General features: G+C 36.6%; 1 protein-coding gene across 1 annotated transcript; it reads left to right on the plus strand.

Moving 5' to 3' along the window:
* The first annotated feature begins 380 nt into the window (after positions 1-380).
* LOC114080961 (aspartoacylase-like) lies at positions 381-14,694 on the plus strand. Its single transcript, XM_027922539.2, has 6 exons — positions 381-616; positions 3,826-4,021; positions 5,668-5,761; positions 8,313-8,420; positions 10,728-10,837; positions 14,497-14,694. The coding sequence occupies exons 1-6, from the start codon at positions 381-383 to the stop codon at positions 14,692-14,694; spliced, it is 942 nt and encodes a 313-aa protein (XP_027778340.1).
* Positions 14,695-18,664: the final 3,970 nt, after the last annotated feature.

The following is an 18,664-nucleotide window of genomic DNA, read 5'->3' on the forward strand; positions in this document are numbered from 1 at the left end:
AAGCCCTGTTGGATGGCATTCTAGCTGAAGGGGAAACTGACTTTTTATACTGGTAGGAGATGTCAATTTATTATTGTACTTAGATTTATTGACCATCTGAGGGAGTTAGAAGTCAACAACTGTATCTCTGGTTGATCTTTGCATATTTTAATCCAAATATGGTAAAGGACAGGGCTTCAAAGGGGAGTGTTCATGTAATAAACAGGGTTTCCAACTTGTAACAGAAGATGTTTAAAGTCCTCCACTCAAGGGAACTCTGTACTTTGCACTTTGGTTAAATTCTCATTTGAATTTAAATTTCTAAACTTTTCTTAGGACCTTAAGCTTCCTTTGATCTCCTCTCTTCTGAATTGCAGAAATCAGATAAAACTATTGGTAAAATGACCTCTCCTCACATTACAGGAAAACCTATAAAAAAGATTGCTATCTTTGGAGGAACTCATGGGAATGAGCTAACGGGAGTATTTCTAGTTAAGCACTGGCTGGAGAATGACGCTGAGATTCAGAGAACAGGGCTGGAAGTAAAACCATTTATTACCAACCCAAGAGCAGTGAAGAAGTGTACCAGATATATCGACTGTGATCTGAATCGTGTTTGTGACCTTGAAAATCTTGGGTAAGTATATATTTTGTACAGAGTGCATACATGTATGTATGAAATGTGGTATGTGTGTGGGAGAACTTGTATACACATGTGTGATGAATATTCATGTATACGTATAGTGTCTATAATGAGTAAGATTGCTTTAATTTCTAATCATGCTGCATTGTGAATTATACAATTATGGAAACTGGGCATTCATACTTTTTTAAAGTACCACATTATTTGATTTTTCTTTTCAAATATATCCTCTGTAGACTACAAAAATATAAGAAAGGTTTTATTTTTAAATCATATCTTGAAAGACAGATTTAATAATCCTTTGCATAAGTTAGTATTTGACCACTATGTATATATACACACTTGTTAGCTGTGTGGGAAATTCACTACATTTATTTTCAACTATGTTATAGTAGCACATAAAGTTCTAGTTAAGAAAAATATAATGTTCCAATTAGTATTTGTTGAATGAAAGAGTGAATAAGTACCCATTTTCAGAAAACATGAGACCACCCTGTGGCCTGAGGAATAGATGTATTTACCTTCCAGGATGGATTAAATAATGAGAACTGAAGACACTTACCCTGAACTTTCTGAATTTCAGTTGCAGCTGATTTTTAACACATTGAATACAATATATTTAATCCTAATATTCTAGATGGGTCCCGACTAATTTTTGCCTTTTTAAATGTTCTGATAGTTACCACTGTATATGCCTCTAAGTATTTGCCTCTTCCATTTCTTTCTTTCATTTACCTAAAAATATTATTAAACAACTTTTCTCATTGTGCCAAGTACTGTGGGAGTACAACACTGTGTACAAGATGTTTTTCCCCCCAGGGAGTTGGTAGACTGCTAGCCAGGATATAAGATATGTACAGTAAGAACTAACTACAATACTTTTTGTACTTGTTTTCTGATACACTAATTTGATTTAGAGAAGTCTTTGGGTTTAGTGTCATTATGGAACAAAAGGTGAATACTACTTTTAGTACAAATATGCTTGTTTATGGAATAGATTGCAAGGCAGTTTTATACAGTAGTCATAATTTTTGTATTGAATCATAATTTTACTGGCGTAAATATTAATTTTTGAAATGCTTTACCTTTATGATTGAGGTAATATCAACACAAACATTAATCTAAAATGGCTATTTTATATATATATATATATATATATATATATATATATATATATATATATATATATATATAGTATTACAAGTAGTAATTTGTTGAAGAATAACTTTTTTGATAGCATATTAACTTCACACATAACTCTAAAATGAATTGGGGTGATTTTTCTTATTATGGCCACCCAATATAGTATGCCTTTCAGTGAGAGCAGCCTTTTATATTAAATTCACATTCTGTTTTTTATTCATAACACTTTTCAGAGGCCAAGCAGTTTTCTCTTAGCACAGCTATGAAAATTTATGAAATAGATAAACCAATTATCTTTTCCTAATCCCCCCAATTTTTCCCCTATATTCCTCATCTCAGTAAGGACACTATCACCCAGTATAAAGAAAATCCCCCATAGAAATCCCTGTCCTTCATCCCCCATGTCTAGTGTGTAAGTCCTCCCAAATATTCGTTGCAAGACCTTCACAAATCCAGTCATTCTTTCCCTTTTCAATACCTTTATTTCTTCTAAAGACAGTTATAATGGTATTTTAACAGACTCTTTCTACCTGGAGACTTGTGCCAGTCCTTTCTGCCATCCCTTATGGTAGTCATAGGGATCATCCTAACATGAAAATCTTAGGCCTTCCCCTCTCAATTTTTTAAAAAAATTCTCCTCTTCAGAATAGATGTAAGCTAGCTAGTATAGCTGATAGTGCCCTTGGGGGTCTTGCCCCTGTCTGTTCTCTCAGCCTTATCCCTTGGAACTGTTCCAGTGGTACCTGTACTCCAGACATGGGAACTCGAAATGTCCATTGTCAAGCCTAAACTTTGAGCGGCTGGGTGGGCAGTGGTGCTACTTACTCAAAGGGGATAGAAAGATGTAAAAGAAAATAGGGTTGGAGTAGCCTCATGGGATTGTTTTATGAATTAACTTTTAAAACACACGTGTGTGTGTGTACACATGTGTATAATATGTATATCTATAACACAGGTATAAATATGTATGTGTATAATACATGCACACCTGTCCTTTAGGAATTGTGTTTGGTTTTGTATAGTAGACTCAAACATACTGGCTTAAGCAAATAAGAGTTTCTTATTCACAAATAATAAGTCTAGGGCTGGTGGGGTGGCTTCATGATATCATCAGGACCACAGGTTGCTTCTCTCTTCCCCCTGTTCTCGTCTTCACATGTACCTTTTTGTACTCATATTTTTTGCTTCATAACTGCAAAATGGCTAATCCACCTTCTTGATTGCATTCCAGACAGGAAACACTCAGGTACAAACTGTAGGTCCTTTAAAGATTAGTAAAAATAGCCAGAGAATAAAAAGAGATGGAATTACATGAAAATGTGGTTGAGTGATTTAATGAGAAAAAATAAATTTAAACCATTATCATGTATAGCAAGAAAAAATGTATCCTAACCATTTCAGGAAGTGAGGAGGGGTTAGATTGAGACTCCATCTAAGAATATAATAACAGATATTAACACTTGCCCCACAAACACACACACACACACACACACACACACACACACACACACATACCTGTAAATTTTTGTATTTTTGGAGTGTCTTCAGACTCTAATCTGTAAACCTTGTCCCTGGACCACTGATGACTGTTGGGCCTCAATTAAAAATACCTAATGATGATGTGAGCATCTAAGTTTGACTCTGTTTCGAGAACTTGAATTACCCAGGGTGAAGACTGGGAGGAAGATGCATTTAATGATCTATCCCCATAATAAATAACAAGTGCACCGTAACTACAAAAAAACTATAAATAAGATTAATGGAAAATTTTTGTTCAAGGTTGAAGTCAAATGGTAAATTCTGTTTGAAAAGTCCTACCTGTGACTAGCAACATAAATGAATGTATTATTTTTAAGAATATCAGTGCAATATTAGTTATGTGGAAACAAATGGAGCAAAAATATTTTTCATTTATAACAATTTTAGATATTTTCACTACCCTCACAGATTTTGCATATTAAAGGTTTGGCAACTGGTTCTTTATACATTGTGTTTTTATTGACTATTTATGTTATCTTAGCCACAAATGTTGTTAATGTTTTTCTTTCTGCTAATAATAGCAAAGAGATGTCAGAGGATTTGCCATATGAAGTGAAAAGGGCTCAAGAAATAAATAATTTATTTGGTCCAAAAAATAGTGAAGATTCCTATGACATCATTTTTGACCTTCACAACACAACTTCTAACATGGGGTGCACCCTTATTCTTGAAGATTCCAGGAATGACTTTTTAATTCAGATGTCTCATTATATTAAGGTAATGTCAATGTTATTAATTTATAAGTTTACATAAGTCAATTATAGATGAGAAACAACCAGAACAGGGTCAAGAAGGAAGGTCCAAGAGAAATGGGATCTATTCCACAGCTGGGCTGGGAGGCTAGATGGGAGAGGCTGTACTCAGATACACAGGTGGTGGTGACAGGCAGGAGAAAAGGAGAAACCAGTAAAATAACAAATATAAGGAACAAAATGATAAGATCCTTGTGGATTCTTGTGCTTATGAAATTATAAATTTTATTCCAAAAGTCACAAATTCATAAGCTATTGAACAAAAAAAACAAGAAAAATGAATATCAGAATTTTAAATGGCGTGGTTGAAATATCAAAATTACAGGGTTTTAGGAAGCTCAAAAATTTGTCATTTCCAGCAGTGAAAACGTTGTGTCCCTTAGTCCTGCCCTTGTCACCATTTGATTGGGATTGCCTAAAACACACCCAACCTTTTTTTTGTGTGTATGGGGGGAATTACCAAGGATTGAACTCAGGGGCACTCCACCACTGAACCACAGCCCCAGCTCTATTTTGTATTTTATTTAGAGACAGGGTCTCACTGAGTGGCTTAGTGCCTATCTTTTGCTGAGGCTGGCTTCTGAACTCGTAATTCTCCTGCCTCAGCCTCCCAAGTCAATGGGATTACACACCCAATCTTTTGTCACGTACTTCATATAGCTAATCATTTTAAGACTCAGGAATCTGTAAGATTAAAAATTCAGCATTTTACTGCCTTTAACTAAAAAAATGGTAGAAAACATCAAACAAGCAAAAATGCAAATAATGGATTTTGTTTTTGATTTTATATAATAGATATAGATGTTCTTCCTTTCTGAGAATTAAAATGTTTTAGTGGGAAAAGTTCAACCCATGTAGCCAGAAGTTGGATTTAAATCTTGGCTTTCTCCTTCACTAACCTTGAACAAGAAGTTCAACTCTCAAAACAGCTTTTTTTATTTTATAAAATTGGTATAACAATACTCACCCCATATGGCTGCTAAAAGCTTTAAATGAGAAAAAGTATTCAAAGCATTTAGACTAATGTCTACCCTGTGGTAACTATTACTTTTGTTTCCCTTGACCTCTGGACAGTAAATACTAGTGGTTCTGGCTGGAGATCCTTATGTAGCTGAATGCTTTGATTGCCACTCACAGAAGACAGAAGGTTATACCCAGTTATCTAAACCAAGAGACCTGTATCAAATTTTCATTCAAATAAGCAGAATGAAGAGGAATCACATGACATTTGTAGAACCTGAATTAAAGGGGCAAAAACAGAGCTCTTTAAGAGACTAAATAAGCTGAATAGTAAGGGGAACCAATGATGAAACAAAAATAACCAAATCCATTCAGAAGGAAAGTTTATTTCCTGTTCTTTGGTCATGGCTCTGAAGAATTGTTTAATTTACATTTTACTCAGAAGGCTGCATGTAATTCAATTTCATATGTAATTTATTTGTATGTTTTCAAAGCTATTACATTGAATTTTAGAGTGTTCCATAAATTGTCTGACTAATCTTGGTTGATGAAGCAAAGAATATGAAAGCATTACTGACTCCATAGCAGCAAAGAGAACAAAACATATGGTCCTTACATAATAAGAAAGATGTTTTAAAAAATTCTTTTCAGACTTCTTTGGATCCATTACCCTGCTATGTTTATCTCATTGAGCATCCTTCCCTGAAATACACAACCATTTCTTCCGTAGCCAAGTATCCTGTTGGTAAGTCTGTTGGCATAGCTGAATAAAATATGTCCTATCTGAAACTCAAAGAAAAATTAAAGAATATTTATAGCTACCTTGCACATAATTAAGTCTTATAATTATCAGAGAATAATTAAATTAACCCCAGGCAGACACTATACTTAATTTTCTCAATATCCCTGAGTAGCTTTCTGGTTCTATTTATATTTTTACCTAGGTTTGGTCCTTCATATGAGTCTGACAGATTCTTCTCATTCCCAAGACTTAAGTGAAATGTCACCTTCTATAGAACCTTCTGTCTAGCTTCACTCTACAGAATTAATCACTCTAAAATTTATACTTTCAAAAGACATTTATTGGACTGTGCTAGGTTCTGGGAAAATAGTGATGATATAGGCACACAGAATCCCTCAAAGAGCTTAGTATCTAATGAGAAGGGAACATTAACCAGGTCATTACTGCACAGAGGGATACATGGCCATAGTAGGAGTAATTTATTCTCTTTCCTGTGAGACCCACTAGCATAATTAACTGTTTGCAAACTATACTATAATTAAAATATCTATTACAACTTAAGATCTTTTTTGTTAGATCTCATAGGCTTTAACCAAGAGTAAATTTAAGACCAAGTTGGCAAATAATATAAGCAAATGAAATTATCCTGTTTGATACTTTTGGTTCATGATTAAGGAGAGAAATTAATTATTAATTATAATTGGAGAAAACTAAATATTCAAATATAGGCACAAAGTTGTAATAAATGTAATAAACCAAAACCTTACTATATGAGATAGGGGTGGGTACAGAGCTCAGTGGTACAGTGTTTGCCTACCATGTATAAGATCCAGGGTTCCATCCCTGGCACTATAAAGTAATAATAATAATAGAGGGGCTGGGGTTGTGGCTCAGTGGTAGAGCACTTGCCTAGCACTTGGGAGGCACTGGGTTCGATCCTCAGCACCACATAAAAATAAATAAACAAAATAAAGGTATTGTGTCCATCTACAACTAAAAAAAATTAAAAAAAAATAGAAATCATGGTTCTCTTTGATACCAAATAAAAGTATAAGACTTCCAAACTTTGAGAGACTAGCCTTAGAATATGATATTTTGGGGCAATGCTGTTTTAACAGGAACAAATATCTGCTGATAAGTTTGGTCCTTACAAATAGAACCAAAGCTTTAAAACATTTCAATATGAGGGAGTATTATTAAAAATATTAGCATGTTTTCCTTCCAACTTTACTCTTTTATATTTGAAATATATTATGTCATACACACATTGGAAAAAAGCACTTAAGACCTTAGGCATTCTTTTTGAGTCAACATTTTATAATAAAAATATTGCTCATATAAACTTCTATAAGTTATGTACAAGGACCACTTTTGCATTCCATTGCCAAGGTGACTGAACTATAACATGATCAGGATAATTGGACTATTATGAATGCCTTAAACTATTTGATATTTACTCTAAAGCTGAAGAAAAGTTCATTCACATTAAAAATTGGATACTCAACCAAAAGTATGATTGTATTAGAAGAGAGAAAAATGGAATACATTTGGGGTAGGCAAACAGCAGTGTCTTCTACAAAATGCACACAGACATATCTGTGAACACAATTTTCATTGATATGTACAAATCATTGATGCATAGAGGCATGCCTTGGCCACACTTATGATATCATATACTTAAATGAGTGCCTGTACATATACACAAGAAAATTACACAGTATACCATAATGAGCTTTTTGAATTGGAAAGTAATAGAAATGGGTGAAAATAGGATGGGTTAAAAGAATATATTTGAGTTGGATGGAAGAGAATGAATGTGGGTGATATACTTACTAAACAGTTTGATAAATGGAGAAAATAATGACTGGAGGGATGACTCTGTGGGAGACTTGTGCAGGTGGAGGAGTATTCTGCAGGTGTAAGGATGGATGCTTGATAGCTACAGGAAACAGACCTGGAAGTACAAGCATAGTTTTATTGAGGTTAGAGGAAATACAAATTTTTCTACAGAAAATAAGAACCATTGCATTATCTTGTCAGAATGGGTTAATATTAAGTATAAAAATGTCCTGAAGTCACATAGGTTGCATGTTAACTTAAATTCATAGTTTATCTAGCTAGATTTCTATGACCAACTAGATGTCTTTCCTCCTGTGAAAGCTAAACATTAGGTCTGTGACAGTTTCTCTTTGTGGCCACCTATTATTTTGTCATATACAGGTTTGTCTACCTCTTTTCTATGTTATGATATTTAAATATTTGAATCATATTGAAATAAATTTAAGAAAAAATAACCCTGAGTTCTAACTACTCAAACACAACTCTGTGATTTTTTTCCCTATTCTCTTCTAGCCTTTATTCACTTTACATTTATCACTATGCATATTTAAACATGTAAATATTCTGCTTTATTTTGTGCCTAACATTCTGTCTCAAATATTTTCGATGATGCTACTGAACTTTTAAATAATTTTTAATAATGGGGTTCTAGATATAATAAAACACTTAATTTTACAATACATTCTAATATTACTATTTTCCTTTCTGTACCTAGGTATAGAAGTTGGTCCCCAACCCCAGGGTGTTCTGAGAGCTGATATTTTGGATCAAATGAGAAAAATGATTAAACATGCTCTTGATTTTATATATCAGTTCAATGAAGGTAAATAGTGGGTAAGGGTTGTTTTGTTTAATTGTGGGTATTTTTTTTTTAATTGTGGGTATTTATATTTAGCTGTGTGTTAGTCAGGTTTCATTATTATGACCAAAATATCTGACAATAACAACTTAGAGAAGGAAAATTTTATTTTGGACACATTCTTAAAGTTTTAGTCCATGGTTGGTTGGAGCAACTGCTCTGAGCCAAGGTGAGGCAGACATCACGGCAGAAGGGCATGGTGGAGGGAAGCTGCTCAGAACATGGCAGCTGGGAAGCAGAGAGAAGGAAAGGGCCTCAGAGAAGATGAACCCTTCCAGGGCACACTTCCAGTGACCCAGTTCTTCCAGCTACTCTCTACCGGTCTACAGTTAACACCCAGTCAGCCTGTTCAAACCAGGTTGAACTGATTAGATTGCAGCTCTAACAATCAAATCATTTCACTTTGAAATATTCCTGCATTAACACAGGAGCTTTTGGGGGATACCTCATATCCAAGCCACAACAATACTATACATATATTATATATATTTATATATATATATATATATATATATATATATATATATATATATATATATAGTGTGTGTGTGTATAGATATATATATATCTATACACATACACACACACACACACACACACACACACACCAGTGTACATTACTTAATTGTGTGTGTATGTGTTTAAAACTTAACCACTAAACATTGAAGTAGTAATTGAAATTTAGGTTGAATTTTTTGTGCTCAGAATGTTAGGTGTTTTTTCAAATTTTTATTCACTTCAGCTATTCCTCAATAACCAGAATAGATACATACAAGAAAAACAGTTGCTAAATAAACAACCCAAATGAAATCCTATTTTCCTATTAAACTCCATTTTAAAAACCAAAGACAGAGTAGGAAATATAAATGTTCTATTAAAGTAGAAAAGACGTTCAACATCATGAGTAATCAGAGAAATGCAAATCAGATTGAGAAACAACTTTTCCCATTAGATTGGAGAAAATAGAATATGATGATATTAAGTGTTGGTATAGGAAAAGGAGATACTCTCATTCCCTGCTGACAAATATTTGAATTGGTTAAGACACTTTAAAGGGTAATTTTATAATTATCTGCTATATCTACTTATTAAATTGTGCAAATCTTATGTCCAGCTGTTCCACATTTCAAAGAAACACAAGCTCATGAATACCCAATAGCTTGTACTTAAGGGTGGTTATTATAGCTTTGTTTGCAATGGACATGACTCAAATGTATATCAGTTGGTGAACAAATAATAATAACATGGAAGAATCTTCAAAACACATTATTGATTAAAAGAAAGAAAATTTAGACCAGAATATGATATACAAATTTACTTTAATAATAATCACTTGCTAGAATGCATATAAGTATAAAATTATTGACAAAACATAACTATGGTGACATATTTACTATGTAGTTCAGTGTCTGTGGGGAACATAATTCCTTAGCCTCAGATTGTGTAGCCCCCTGTGATCACAGGAACTTCTTCTGTGTTTGGCAATCCTTTGACTCGAAAATCATAAAAACCGAAAATGAGCTGTTCACCAACTTTGTATGAGGACAGGTTCTTTACTGTCTAATGGAAGTAGTATTGGGAAGGTCACAACATATTCAACAAGAAATTCTCAAATAGTAAGCGTGGAACTCTAATATGTTAAGAAATTATATCCCCAGGGAGAATGCCACAAACCTGAGTGGAAAACAGTTTACAAATCATAGTCCATAGATCCTTACCACAAGGCTGGGGAACATTAACTCAAGGACACTCTGCTCTCATTATTTTTGCATGCATCAGTCACCCTCATCTTGAATCTGGGCTACCCAGGTGGCTTGTTTTTGTGTCACAAAAGAGGCTTGAAAAGGATTTATGCATTTGGACATGCCCTCTAGTGGCTTTTGGGAACCCTGTGTGGCTATTGTGAGACACAGCCCGCACTAATCTGATTAAAGGTCACAGAATGGAAGACTCAGACACCCCAGCCACCAGTCATGCAGTTTGAACCTTCAGCTCCTGACTTGCAGTCCTAAGCTCTTTTCTCCCACACTGGATTTTGTATGTTCTGTTTTTTACATCAGTTCATCAGTGCACTGATAGGAATAATTGCAGAACTTTTTGGCTTTATATTGTTATGAACATCTTTAACTAAACTTAATGTGTTCTCCTTGTAACTGTCTTCATTTTGTTGTTGGTATTCTTCTTCCTGCCTTTCTTCCTTAAAGTATCAACTTCCCTGTTTTATAAGAAGATTTTTTTTAGTTGCTATAATACATATTATTATTATTGTAGGAAAAGAATTTCCTCCCTGTGCTATTGAGGTCTATAAAGTAGTGGAGAAGGTTGATTATCCCAGGAATGAAAGTGGAGAAATAACTGCTGTTATCCATCCTAATCTGCAGGTAACTAATCTGCTGTTTCTTTAAAATATTGAAAATATTTTAATAATGTTTTACCTTTGAGTAGAAGTTCACAGTCCATACAGAATTTTACATGCATTAGCTAATTTGATGTTCACAAAACCACTGCAGTGTAGAGAAGTGTATTAGCTTTCCATCACTAAAATGAAATGCCTGAGGCAATTAATTTATACATGGAATGGTTTTATTTAGTCTCAGTCGAAGATTGATTGGGTAACTCTGTTGCTTTGGGCTTCTGGTCTGGGTACTGAATGGTAATAGTGGGAAGTGTGTGTTAGAGTAAACTGCTCACATCTGAGGTCAGGAAGCAGAGAGCAGCTCAGAGGCTGGGTCCTACAGTCTCCTTCAAGAGCACACCCTTAATGACCTAAGGGCCTCCCACAAGGCCCCACCTCCTAAAGGTCTAGCACATCCCAGGAGTGCCATCCTAGGAACCAAGCCTTTAACACCTCAACTATTAGGATACACTACCTATATTCAACCTATAGAAGGAAGCTATTCAGACCTTTACTGGATAAATACTAGTTGAGTATAACCTGTATTGACTCAGGGGAAACATTAGTGAACACAGTCTATAGTCTCATGGAATTTATAGTCTAGATATAAAAACATTTAAACTATGGTCTAGAAATGATGATAACCAGATTCTGTAACAGAATAAAGAGGTGGGAGAAGGGTGGTCAGACAAGGCTTCTTACAAAAGTGAAATTCCTCTCTGAGTGCAATGGTTAGGAACTGTTATATCTTTTGTAATAAAAGAAAATGGAGACAGAAATTGGAGCCATCCCATAGCCACAATTATCAATGAAAACCACAGAACTAATGTCCTTGCAGATGACCACATTACTTCCACCTCCCGGTGGTCACAACCAATTAAGTTAGAGCAAGACAGAACCTGTTTCTCTGGGGCACTGCTGCCACCATTCCCTGACTCTCCTCAGAACTGAGGTATCTGTGTACACCCCCTGCCTGGACTGATCCATGATGGCAGAGTGAGGGAGGAAGAAGGGGGAGGCTCAGGAGGTTTAGTATGGAAAAGACAAAGAGAAAGATAGGGCAGAGCAACAATTCCAAAAAGTTAAGATGCCCATTCCCCACATGGAGTGTCCCACACATTCTCAGACCTGAGATGAGAGGTTACCTAGTGTGGGGCTTTCAGCCCTGACTGCAGGCTACCTAGAGAGCTTTCTAAAAATGAAAATGCCAGCACTCTACTCTGAGATAAACTGATCTTACTGTATGGATGAAAACCACTGATCCAATTCAAATCCCCATTTAATGACCCTAATTGTCATCTGGACTTGTAACTTTATACATCATCCTGCCCCAAATACAGACCAGGGAGTAATCCCTGCTTTGTGATTTAATGGGATCCTGGTAGAAACCAGAGCAAGGCACCTTCAGCGGTGTTTTAAAGGAGAGGTAAAGACTCAGGGAGAGAAAGGAAGAAAACCTTGTAGGTGACTAAAACACTCAGCACAGGAGACACAGGCCAAGATGATGATGGCACAACATTTAATACTCTTGAGGAGAAAAAAAGCAATTCTGGGGAACTGAGAAGTGACATTGAGATCAGCAGCTAATAGCATTAGAGATAGGTCTCAGAAGTCTAGAAAAATAGTTTAGATTTGTATTTGATAGACAATAAGGAATGACTTGGTGTTCTACAAGGAGAGATCGATTGGTTAGTTATCTCAGTATATATTTTGAATGACTACTAAACCTGTTCTTGGCCCTGAGATTCAAGACAGGCAAAGTCCTCTTGGAAATTCCATATTAATTGAATAAGCAATACATAAACAGGTCATTTCAAACTGTAACAAGTATTATGAAAGAAAAGAACAATGTAGCAGAGGACAACAAAGGGTTCCAATTAAATGGAGTAGTCTCTGAAATAGTGACATTGAAACAGGAACCTGGAAGATGAGAAGCCAGACATGGAAAATAAGTGCAAAGGCCTTGGGGCTGGAACAGACTTGGAGGGTTTGATGAATAGCAGGAAGAGCACTGTCAGTGGAATATAAGCTGAGCAGAGTGGATGTTGGCCCTAGAGCCAGAGACACTGGCAGGGACCAGCTACCTGTCTAGATCTTAAGAGTGATGGACCTTAATTGGGGTTACTTATCAGAATTACCTAGGGGATTTTCTCCCCAGATGCTTGGAACCCATCACAAACTACTAAAGCAGTGCTTCTCAAACTCAGGCCACGTAAGAACCAGCTGAGGAGCCTTTCAAAAGTCCAGGTTCCCAGGTCCCAACCCTAGAGGTTCTGATTTAATTTACAAGGTGGACACAGGGAATCAAATGACTTCACCAGGTGATTCCATAGGACTCAGGTCTGCGGAGCACTGCACTACACGGGAACCTCTGCAGATGCAACCAACCAATGGGCAGGGAAGTTCCTTCAGTAATTCTGGGCATATCTCTGCCTGAAAAACACTTGTTCAGAGCAGCATTCTCAACCAGGCTTACAGAAATCACCTGGGACTTACAGAAAGAAAGGAAGGAAGGAAAAGAAAGGAAGAAAGGAAGGGAGGGAAAGAAAAGAGAAGAGTGAACTAGAAAATTGAGAAGCATGAGGGATTGGAGGAGATGGGTGATAACATAGATGTTTTTATTACAAAGCTATAGGTTATATGACTATGCTATGTATATATCAAAATTTACAACTGCACACAAAATTAATGAATTTTACTATATATAGATTTTTAAAATAAAATTTTAATAAACATGTATTTTTATTGAGACAATTACTGAGATGCATGCAGTGCTTTGCGTACTTCAACATTCTACATGTGAAATTCCTCTGTAATAGAGTTTAACATGTAAACTCTGACAATTTGTTAACATGAAGATTTTGATTTAGTAAGTCTGCAGAGGGGAACAAAATTTTGCTTTTCTAACAAACTCCTGGGTGATGCAAGTGCTTCTAGAAAATATTAGAAATGCAGAATCTCAAGGCACCACCCTGATCCTTAGCATCAAAATCTGCATTTTAGCAAAATCCTCAGATGATTTATAAGTACATCCAAGTTGGAGAAGAACTGTTCTAGACTTCCTATGATCGGACAACATTGGAACATCCTTCGATTAAAGGGCCAAATCCCTGGGGCAGGACCTGTCAGATAACACAGTTGTTAACATAATGTGGGGACACACCTGGAGTATATACACTTCGTCTTAGACTTTCCCCAAAACCACTCACCAGTTCTCATCAGAATAAAGTCTCCCTGTGTGCAAATACATGTGACTCATTTTTATGTCCCCAACAGCAGAATATCTTGCAAACAGAAGGCTCTGAATGAATATTTCCTGAACAGAATTTGACTTCAGATGGCATAAAGTTAGGTGGATGTGAAATTTATTTTTCCTCTTAATATTATAAACCTCTTTGGCCACATTCAAGGCAAACTTGGTGTCAGAGAAACTCTAATTACACATGTCAACTATAAAAATTAACAGAGAAACTCTTAAAACTGCTGCCCCAAACAGTTACATGGTTCCAATGGAGTCAGGTTTCTCGCATGCCTCTCAGGACACCCTTCAAGGATCACTTTTTAAAGAACAGAATGGTATTTGTTAATAATCTAGAATCTGACATGAAAATTTTGTAATTTATTATTTTAACTGTCTTCCGAGAGGATCAAGACTGGAAACCATTGCACCCTGGGGACCCCATGTTTGTGACTCTTGAAGGAAAGACTATCCTGTTGGGCGGAGACTGTACTGTGTACCCGGTGTTTGTGAATGAGGCTGCTTATTATGAAAAGAAAGAAGCTTTCGCAAAGACAACAAAAGTCACTCTCAATGCAAAAAGTATTCGCTCTTCTTTCCACTAGAAATCAGTGCTAGCTCACTTTTTGTGGGGAATCTTGAAAACCGACCAGTCTGTACGCTCCTCATGAACAGAGTTGTGCCTTATCCAAGTTCATGTTCATAGCATCTGACCCAGTCCCCAAGCAGTAGGCATTCACACCAGTGTCTTAAAGAAAAGAATAAATTAATGAATGTCTTTTAAAGTTATCATATTTTATGTAGATAGCTTCTTCAAAGAAGTATGCTTCCTATTTCTGCATAGATTTTTATACATTTACACTTTGATAATTTAATATTCTTTAAAACAGCTTTCACTTTCAATGTATAAAAGATATAGCTACTATGTGCAAAGTTATTAACTTGAACATGGCGTTAAATGTATGTTTTCAAGTAATGTTTAAGAGCCACTAAAAACTAATGGTGCAGACTATTTTTAAATTTTTCATGATTGAGTTAATGACACTATATTAAGTATTCAGTCCATGAACTAGCAATAACTGTGATATCCATAGTAGATTTTAGCTGCTATTCTTCAGATGACATGTTGAAGAGAAATGAGGGCTGATTATAAAGGTGACAAATACATCTAGAAACACTGATGTCTTACACTGGCCTTGAGAAGCTACCTGTCCTTCTCAGCATGGACAATTAGGAAGAGGCAAATTCCTCTTATCTGCTACTCCTGTTTTTGAATGAACACTCACTCTTACTCCCAGCCAAAGTGTGAGGAGATCTTTGGACTCCAGTAGCTGTCAGCTTAGGTGGTTAAGACTCATAACAGAGGACAGAGGACACTAATAGAAATACAACCTAATCCATGTCTAATCAGAACCCTAATCCATGTCTCTGGTTTGCAAACACACCCTTTCAAGAAATTCTCCCATTTTTTTTTTTTTAAAGCTGAAATCCCTCACCTCCCATGATTCTTGTCCTCAAAGGACCTCTGGCAAAACACTGCCTCCCTCCCAGCCCCATTCTCAAGGCCCTCCTCCTCCCTTCTTTTAGGTCATAGCAGCCAAGGAAGGAAAAACTTTATCCTATGATTTGAACCCCAAAGAAACATGTTTATGGCTTCAAATGTTTTACCAAAAATATTATAGGGGACTTACATAGATACATAAATGTTTTCATTCTTCCAAGGCCAACTCCACTAAGCCAATTTCACTCCATATTCATTGTTTTATAGAGCACAATTAAATGATTTCTAAATTTTGTACTAGAAAAATCATTGTGTACTTTGCCAAAAATATTTTCATTAGAATAAACTTCCCTTCGAATGTTGTAGTAAAAATGTGTCAATCTTCTTTAGCACATAAGTTTTACCCAGTATCCTTCCTTATGAATGTTCTGTTGTTTTTTTAATATTGAGTCCAAATCCTCAGGGTCAGTTTTTTCAGATGCAAATTTTGGCAAGGAAACTTTATCCTTCCATCGAGTTTTAGTAATTTGTAAAATTTATAATGTGTCATTTGGATCGCTGTGGTTTCAGTTTGGGGATTCATAATTTCTATTGAGCCTAATATTTCCTGACTCTATTGTTATAGTCTTCAGTGTTTTTAATTAGATGTGATTTTTTTTCTTAATCTACAACAATGGCTGGGTCGTTAGTCATTTTCAGTTTTATTTTTTATTACTTCTAACTATCTGCTAGCTTTGTTTTCTCATGTATAAAGTAGGAGGGCTCATAATAATAATGCTTCTGCTGTGGGGGTTACTGTGAGGATTAAGCAAGTTAATGCATATGAGCATTAGCTCAGTGCCTAGCACTCAGTTCAAACCTAGCACAAAAGAGCTCCTATCCTCCCCGACAACCTCTCTAGATTCATCTCCATTCCCATTCTCTCTGTTCCAAGGCACTTTGTGTTGTTTTATTCCTGAACACCTTCACCCAAACTGATTCTTCTCCCTAAAATTTTCTTCCTACCTTCTTGCATGTTTATCATCTTCCCCTGCCACCCACCCACCTCAGGCCTTACTCTAGTTAATTCCTGTGTTTCCTTCAAAATGCAACTCAAATCTCATTTTAGGTATGAAGCCTTCGTCTCTATCTGACTTAGTTGTCCCTTTGCCCTTCCTTCCATCTATGCCATCTCAAGGACATTAACAGAGTCTTTTTCAGACTGCAATCTATTAAGTGCCTAATATAGGTTAGTTGAATAAATGAGGGTATTGTGCCCAAATACTCTTCTCTACCTAAACATCTCCACATTCCACCAATCTCCCTGCCTTCTTTTTTCCTTCTTCCTCAGTCACTTCCTGGGTCTTCTCACCACCTCTCTTGAGTGAAACTCACTCCATTCTACACTCTTCAGACTGTTACTATATCTCAAAGGACAGCTGGAGAAAAATAGTAGAAATAAAACATACTTTAATCCCATAGGATTAAACAGGGAAATGTTCCCACTCAGTAATTCCCCTGAGTGAGACATTTTGGTGGCTTCTCTTTACCCTTGAAATGAAGTGTCAAAGCCTTACCTTGATGGGACAAGCCCTACATGCTCTGGGCATGGCCACCCCTCTAGCATAATAATAATGCTTGTGCCATGGGGGTTACTATCACTTGGCTCCTTGCTCCAGCAGTTGGGCCACACAGGCTTGATTCTCCAGACCTCAGATGCATCAAGCTCCCTACTACCTGGGGGTCTTTGCCCATGTGTTTTCACTTCTTGAAAGTCTGCCTCACCCTCTTATCCCTTGACCCAGATGACACTTGTCCTCAGGTGTGATCCAGCCTAGGTTAGGCCCCTCTGTTATACAAATACACTAACTTTTATATCAGACTAGCACGTACCACAACTGCAAAAGTACTAATTTATGAAACTGGGGTAGAGGGCAGTCAAATATCTGTTTACTTAAACTGCAAAAGCTCTAAGGGAGCAGGGAGAGTGTCTTGTTCTTTGAAGTATCCGTAACTGAAGACTGAAGAAGTCGATCAGTCTTGTTGGATACATGAGATTGATCTGATGAGTGTGAAGCCATCCTAAAGGGCTTCCTCAGAAGAGCAGACTGTCTTAGAGACCACAGAAGATGACCCTGGAGACCACTAGATGCCACTGGGGCAGGAATGGTGTACCACATACAGTTACTGCTCCAACAGGAACAGCAAGTGGGAAGGGGCAGTGGGGAAACTCTGAAGACCGAGATGACCAAGGCCATGGTGCTGGGAGAGGAGCCTACAAGCCCTGGGGGCACCAAGGCAACTGGACCAGGGCACATCTGCAAGGCCTGCATTTGCGTACCCCATGCAGGCACAGTCTGAAGGGAATCGACTGCTTAGGGACTCCCCAAACCTTTTAATACCCCTGTATTTCCACATATATTGCCTTCAAAAGAGACTCATAACTTACCCATGGAGACCTTCTTTATACCCCCAACCCCAACACAGACACAAAGTCCAGTGCTGGGAAGATAGTATTTCCTTAATACATCAGATCAATGACTTGGAGGCTCTCTATGGAGTATTTCACCCAGGGCTGCCACATAAGGCTTCCTGGGTCACACAGTACACAACTCCAGGGAAGCAAGGCTTTAATCCCCTAAATGCAAAGTGAATGGCACAGCCCAGGATTTTACACCCCATCAAACTGAAAAACATGATTGGTATTTTCTCTTTTGGCTGAGAAAAAGAACAAGGACTTGATTAGTAATGTAACCTTCCCCTCAAAAAAAAAAAAAAAAAACACACACACACACACAAAAACTGGGGTCTATAGGGGATTGCTATGATTAACATATAATTAATATAAAGTAAACTTTAGAAAGAAAAATATTAGAGCCACCTTAGCTACATATCATAAAACATTTTACGATATTTAATGTGTCACCTGTGCCTGGCATAGTGGCCTTTTCTTGGCCCCTCAAGAAGGCTTGCCACAGTGAAGGAAGATATTCTGGGAATCACCTAAATCAAATAAATAATTCACTAAATGCCATATTTCACTTAATTTTGAATTGGTCTCATGTCTCACACCCATGAAGATAAAGCGGTATGGG

This window comes from Marmota flaviventris, chromosome 17, assembly GCF_047511675.1.
Source record: "Marmota flaviventris isolate mMarFla1 chromosome 17, mMarFla1.hap1, whole genome shotgun sequence".
Lineage (NCBI taxonomy): Eukaryota > Metazoa > Chordata > Mammalia > Rodentia > Sciuridae > Marmota > Marmota flaviventris.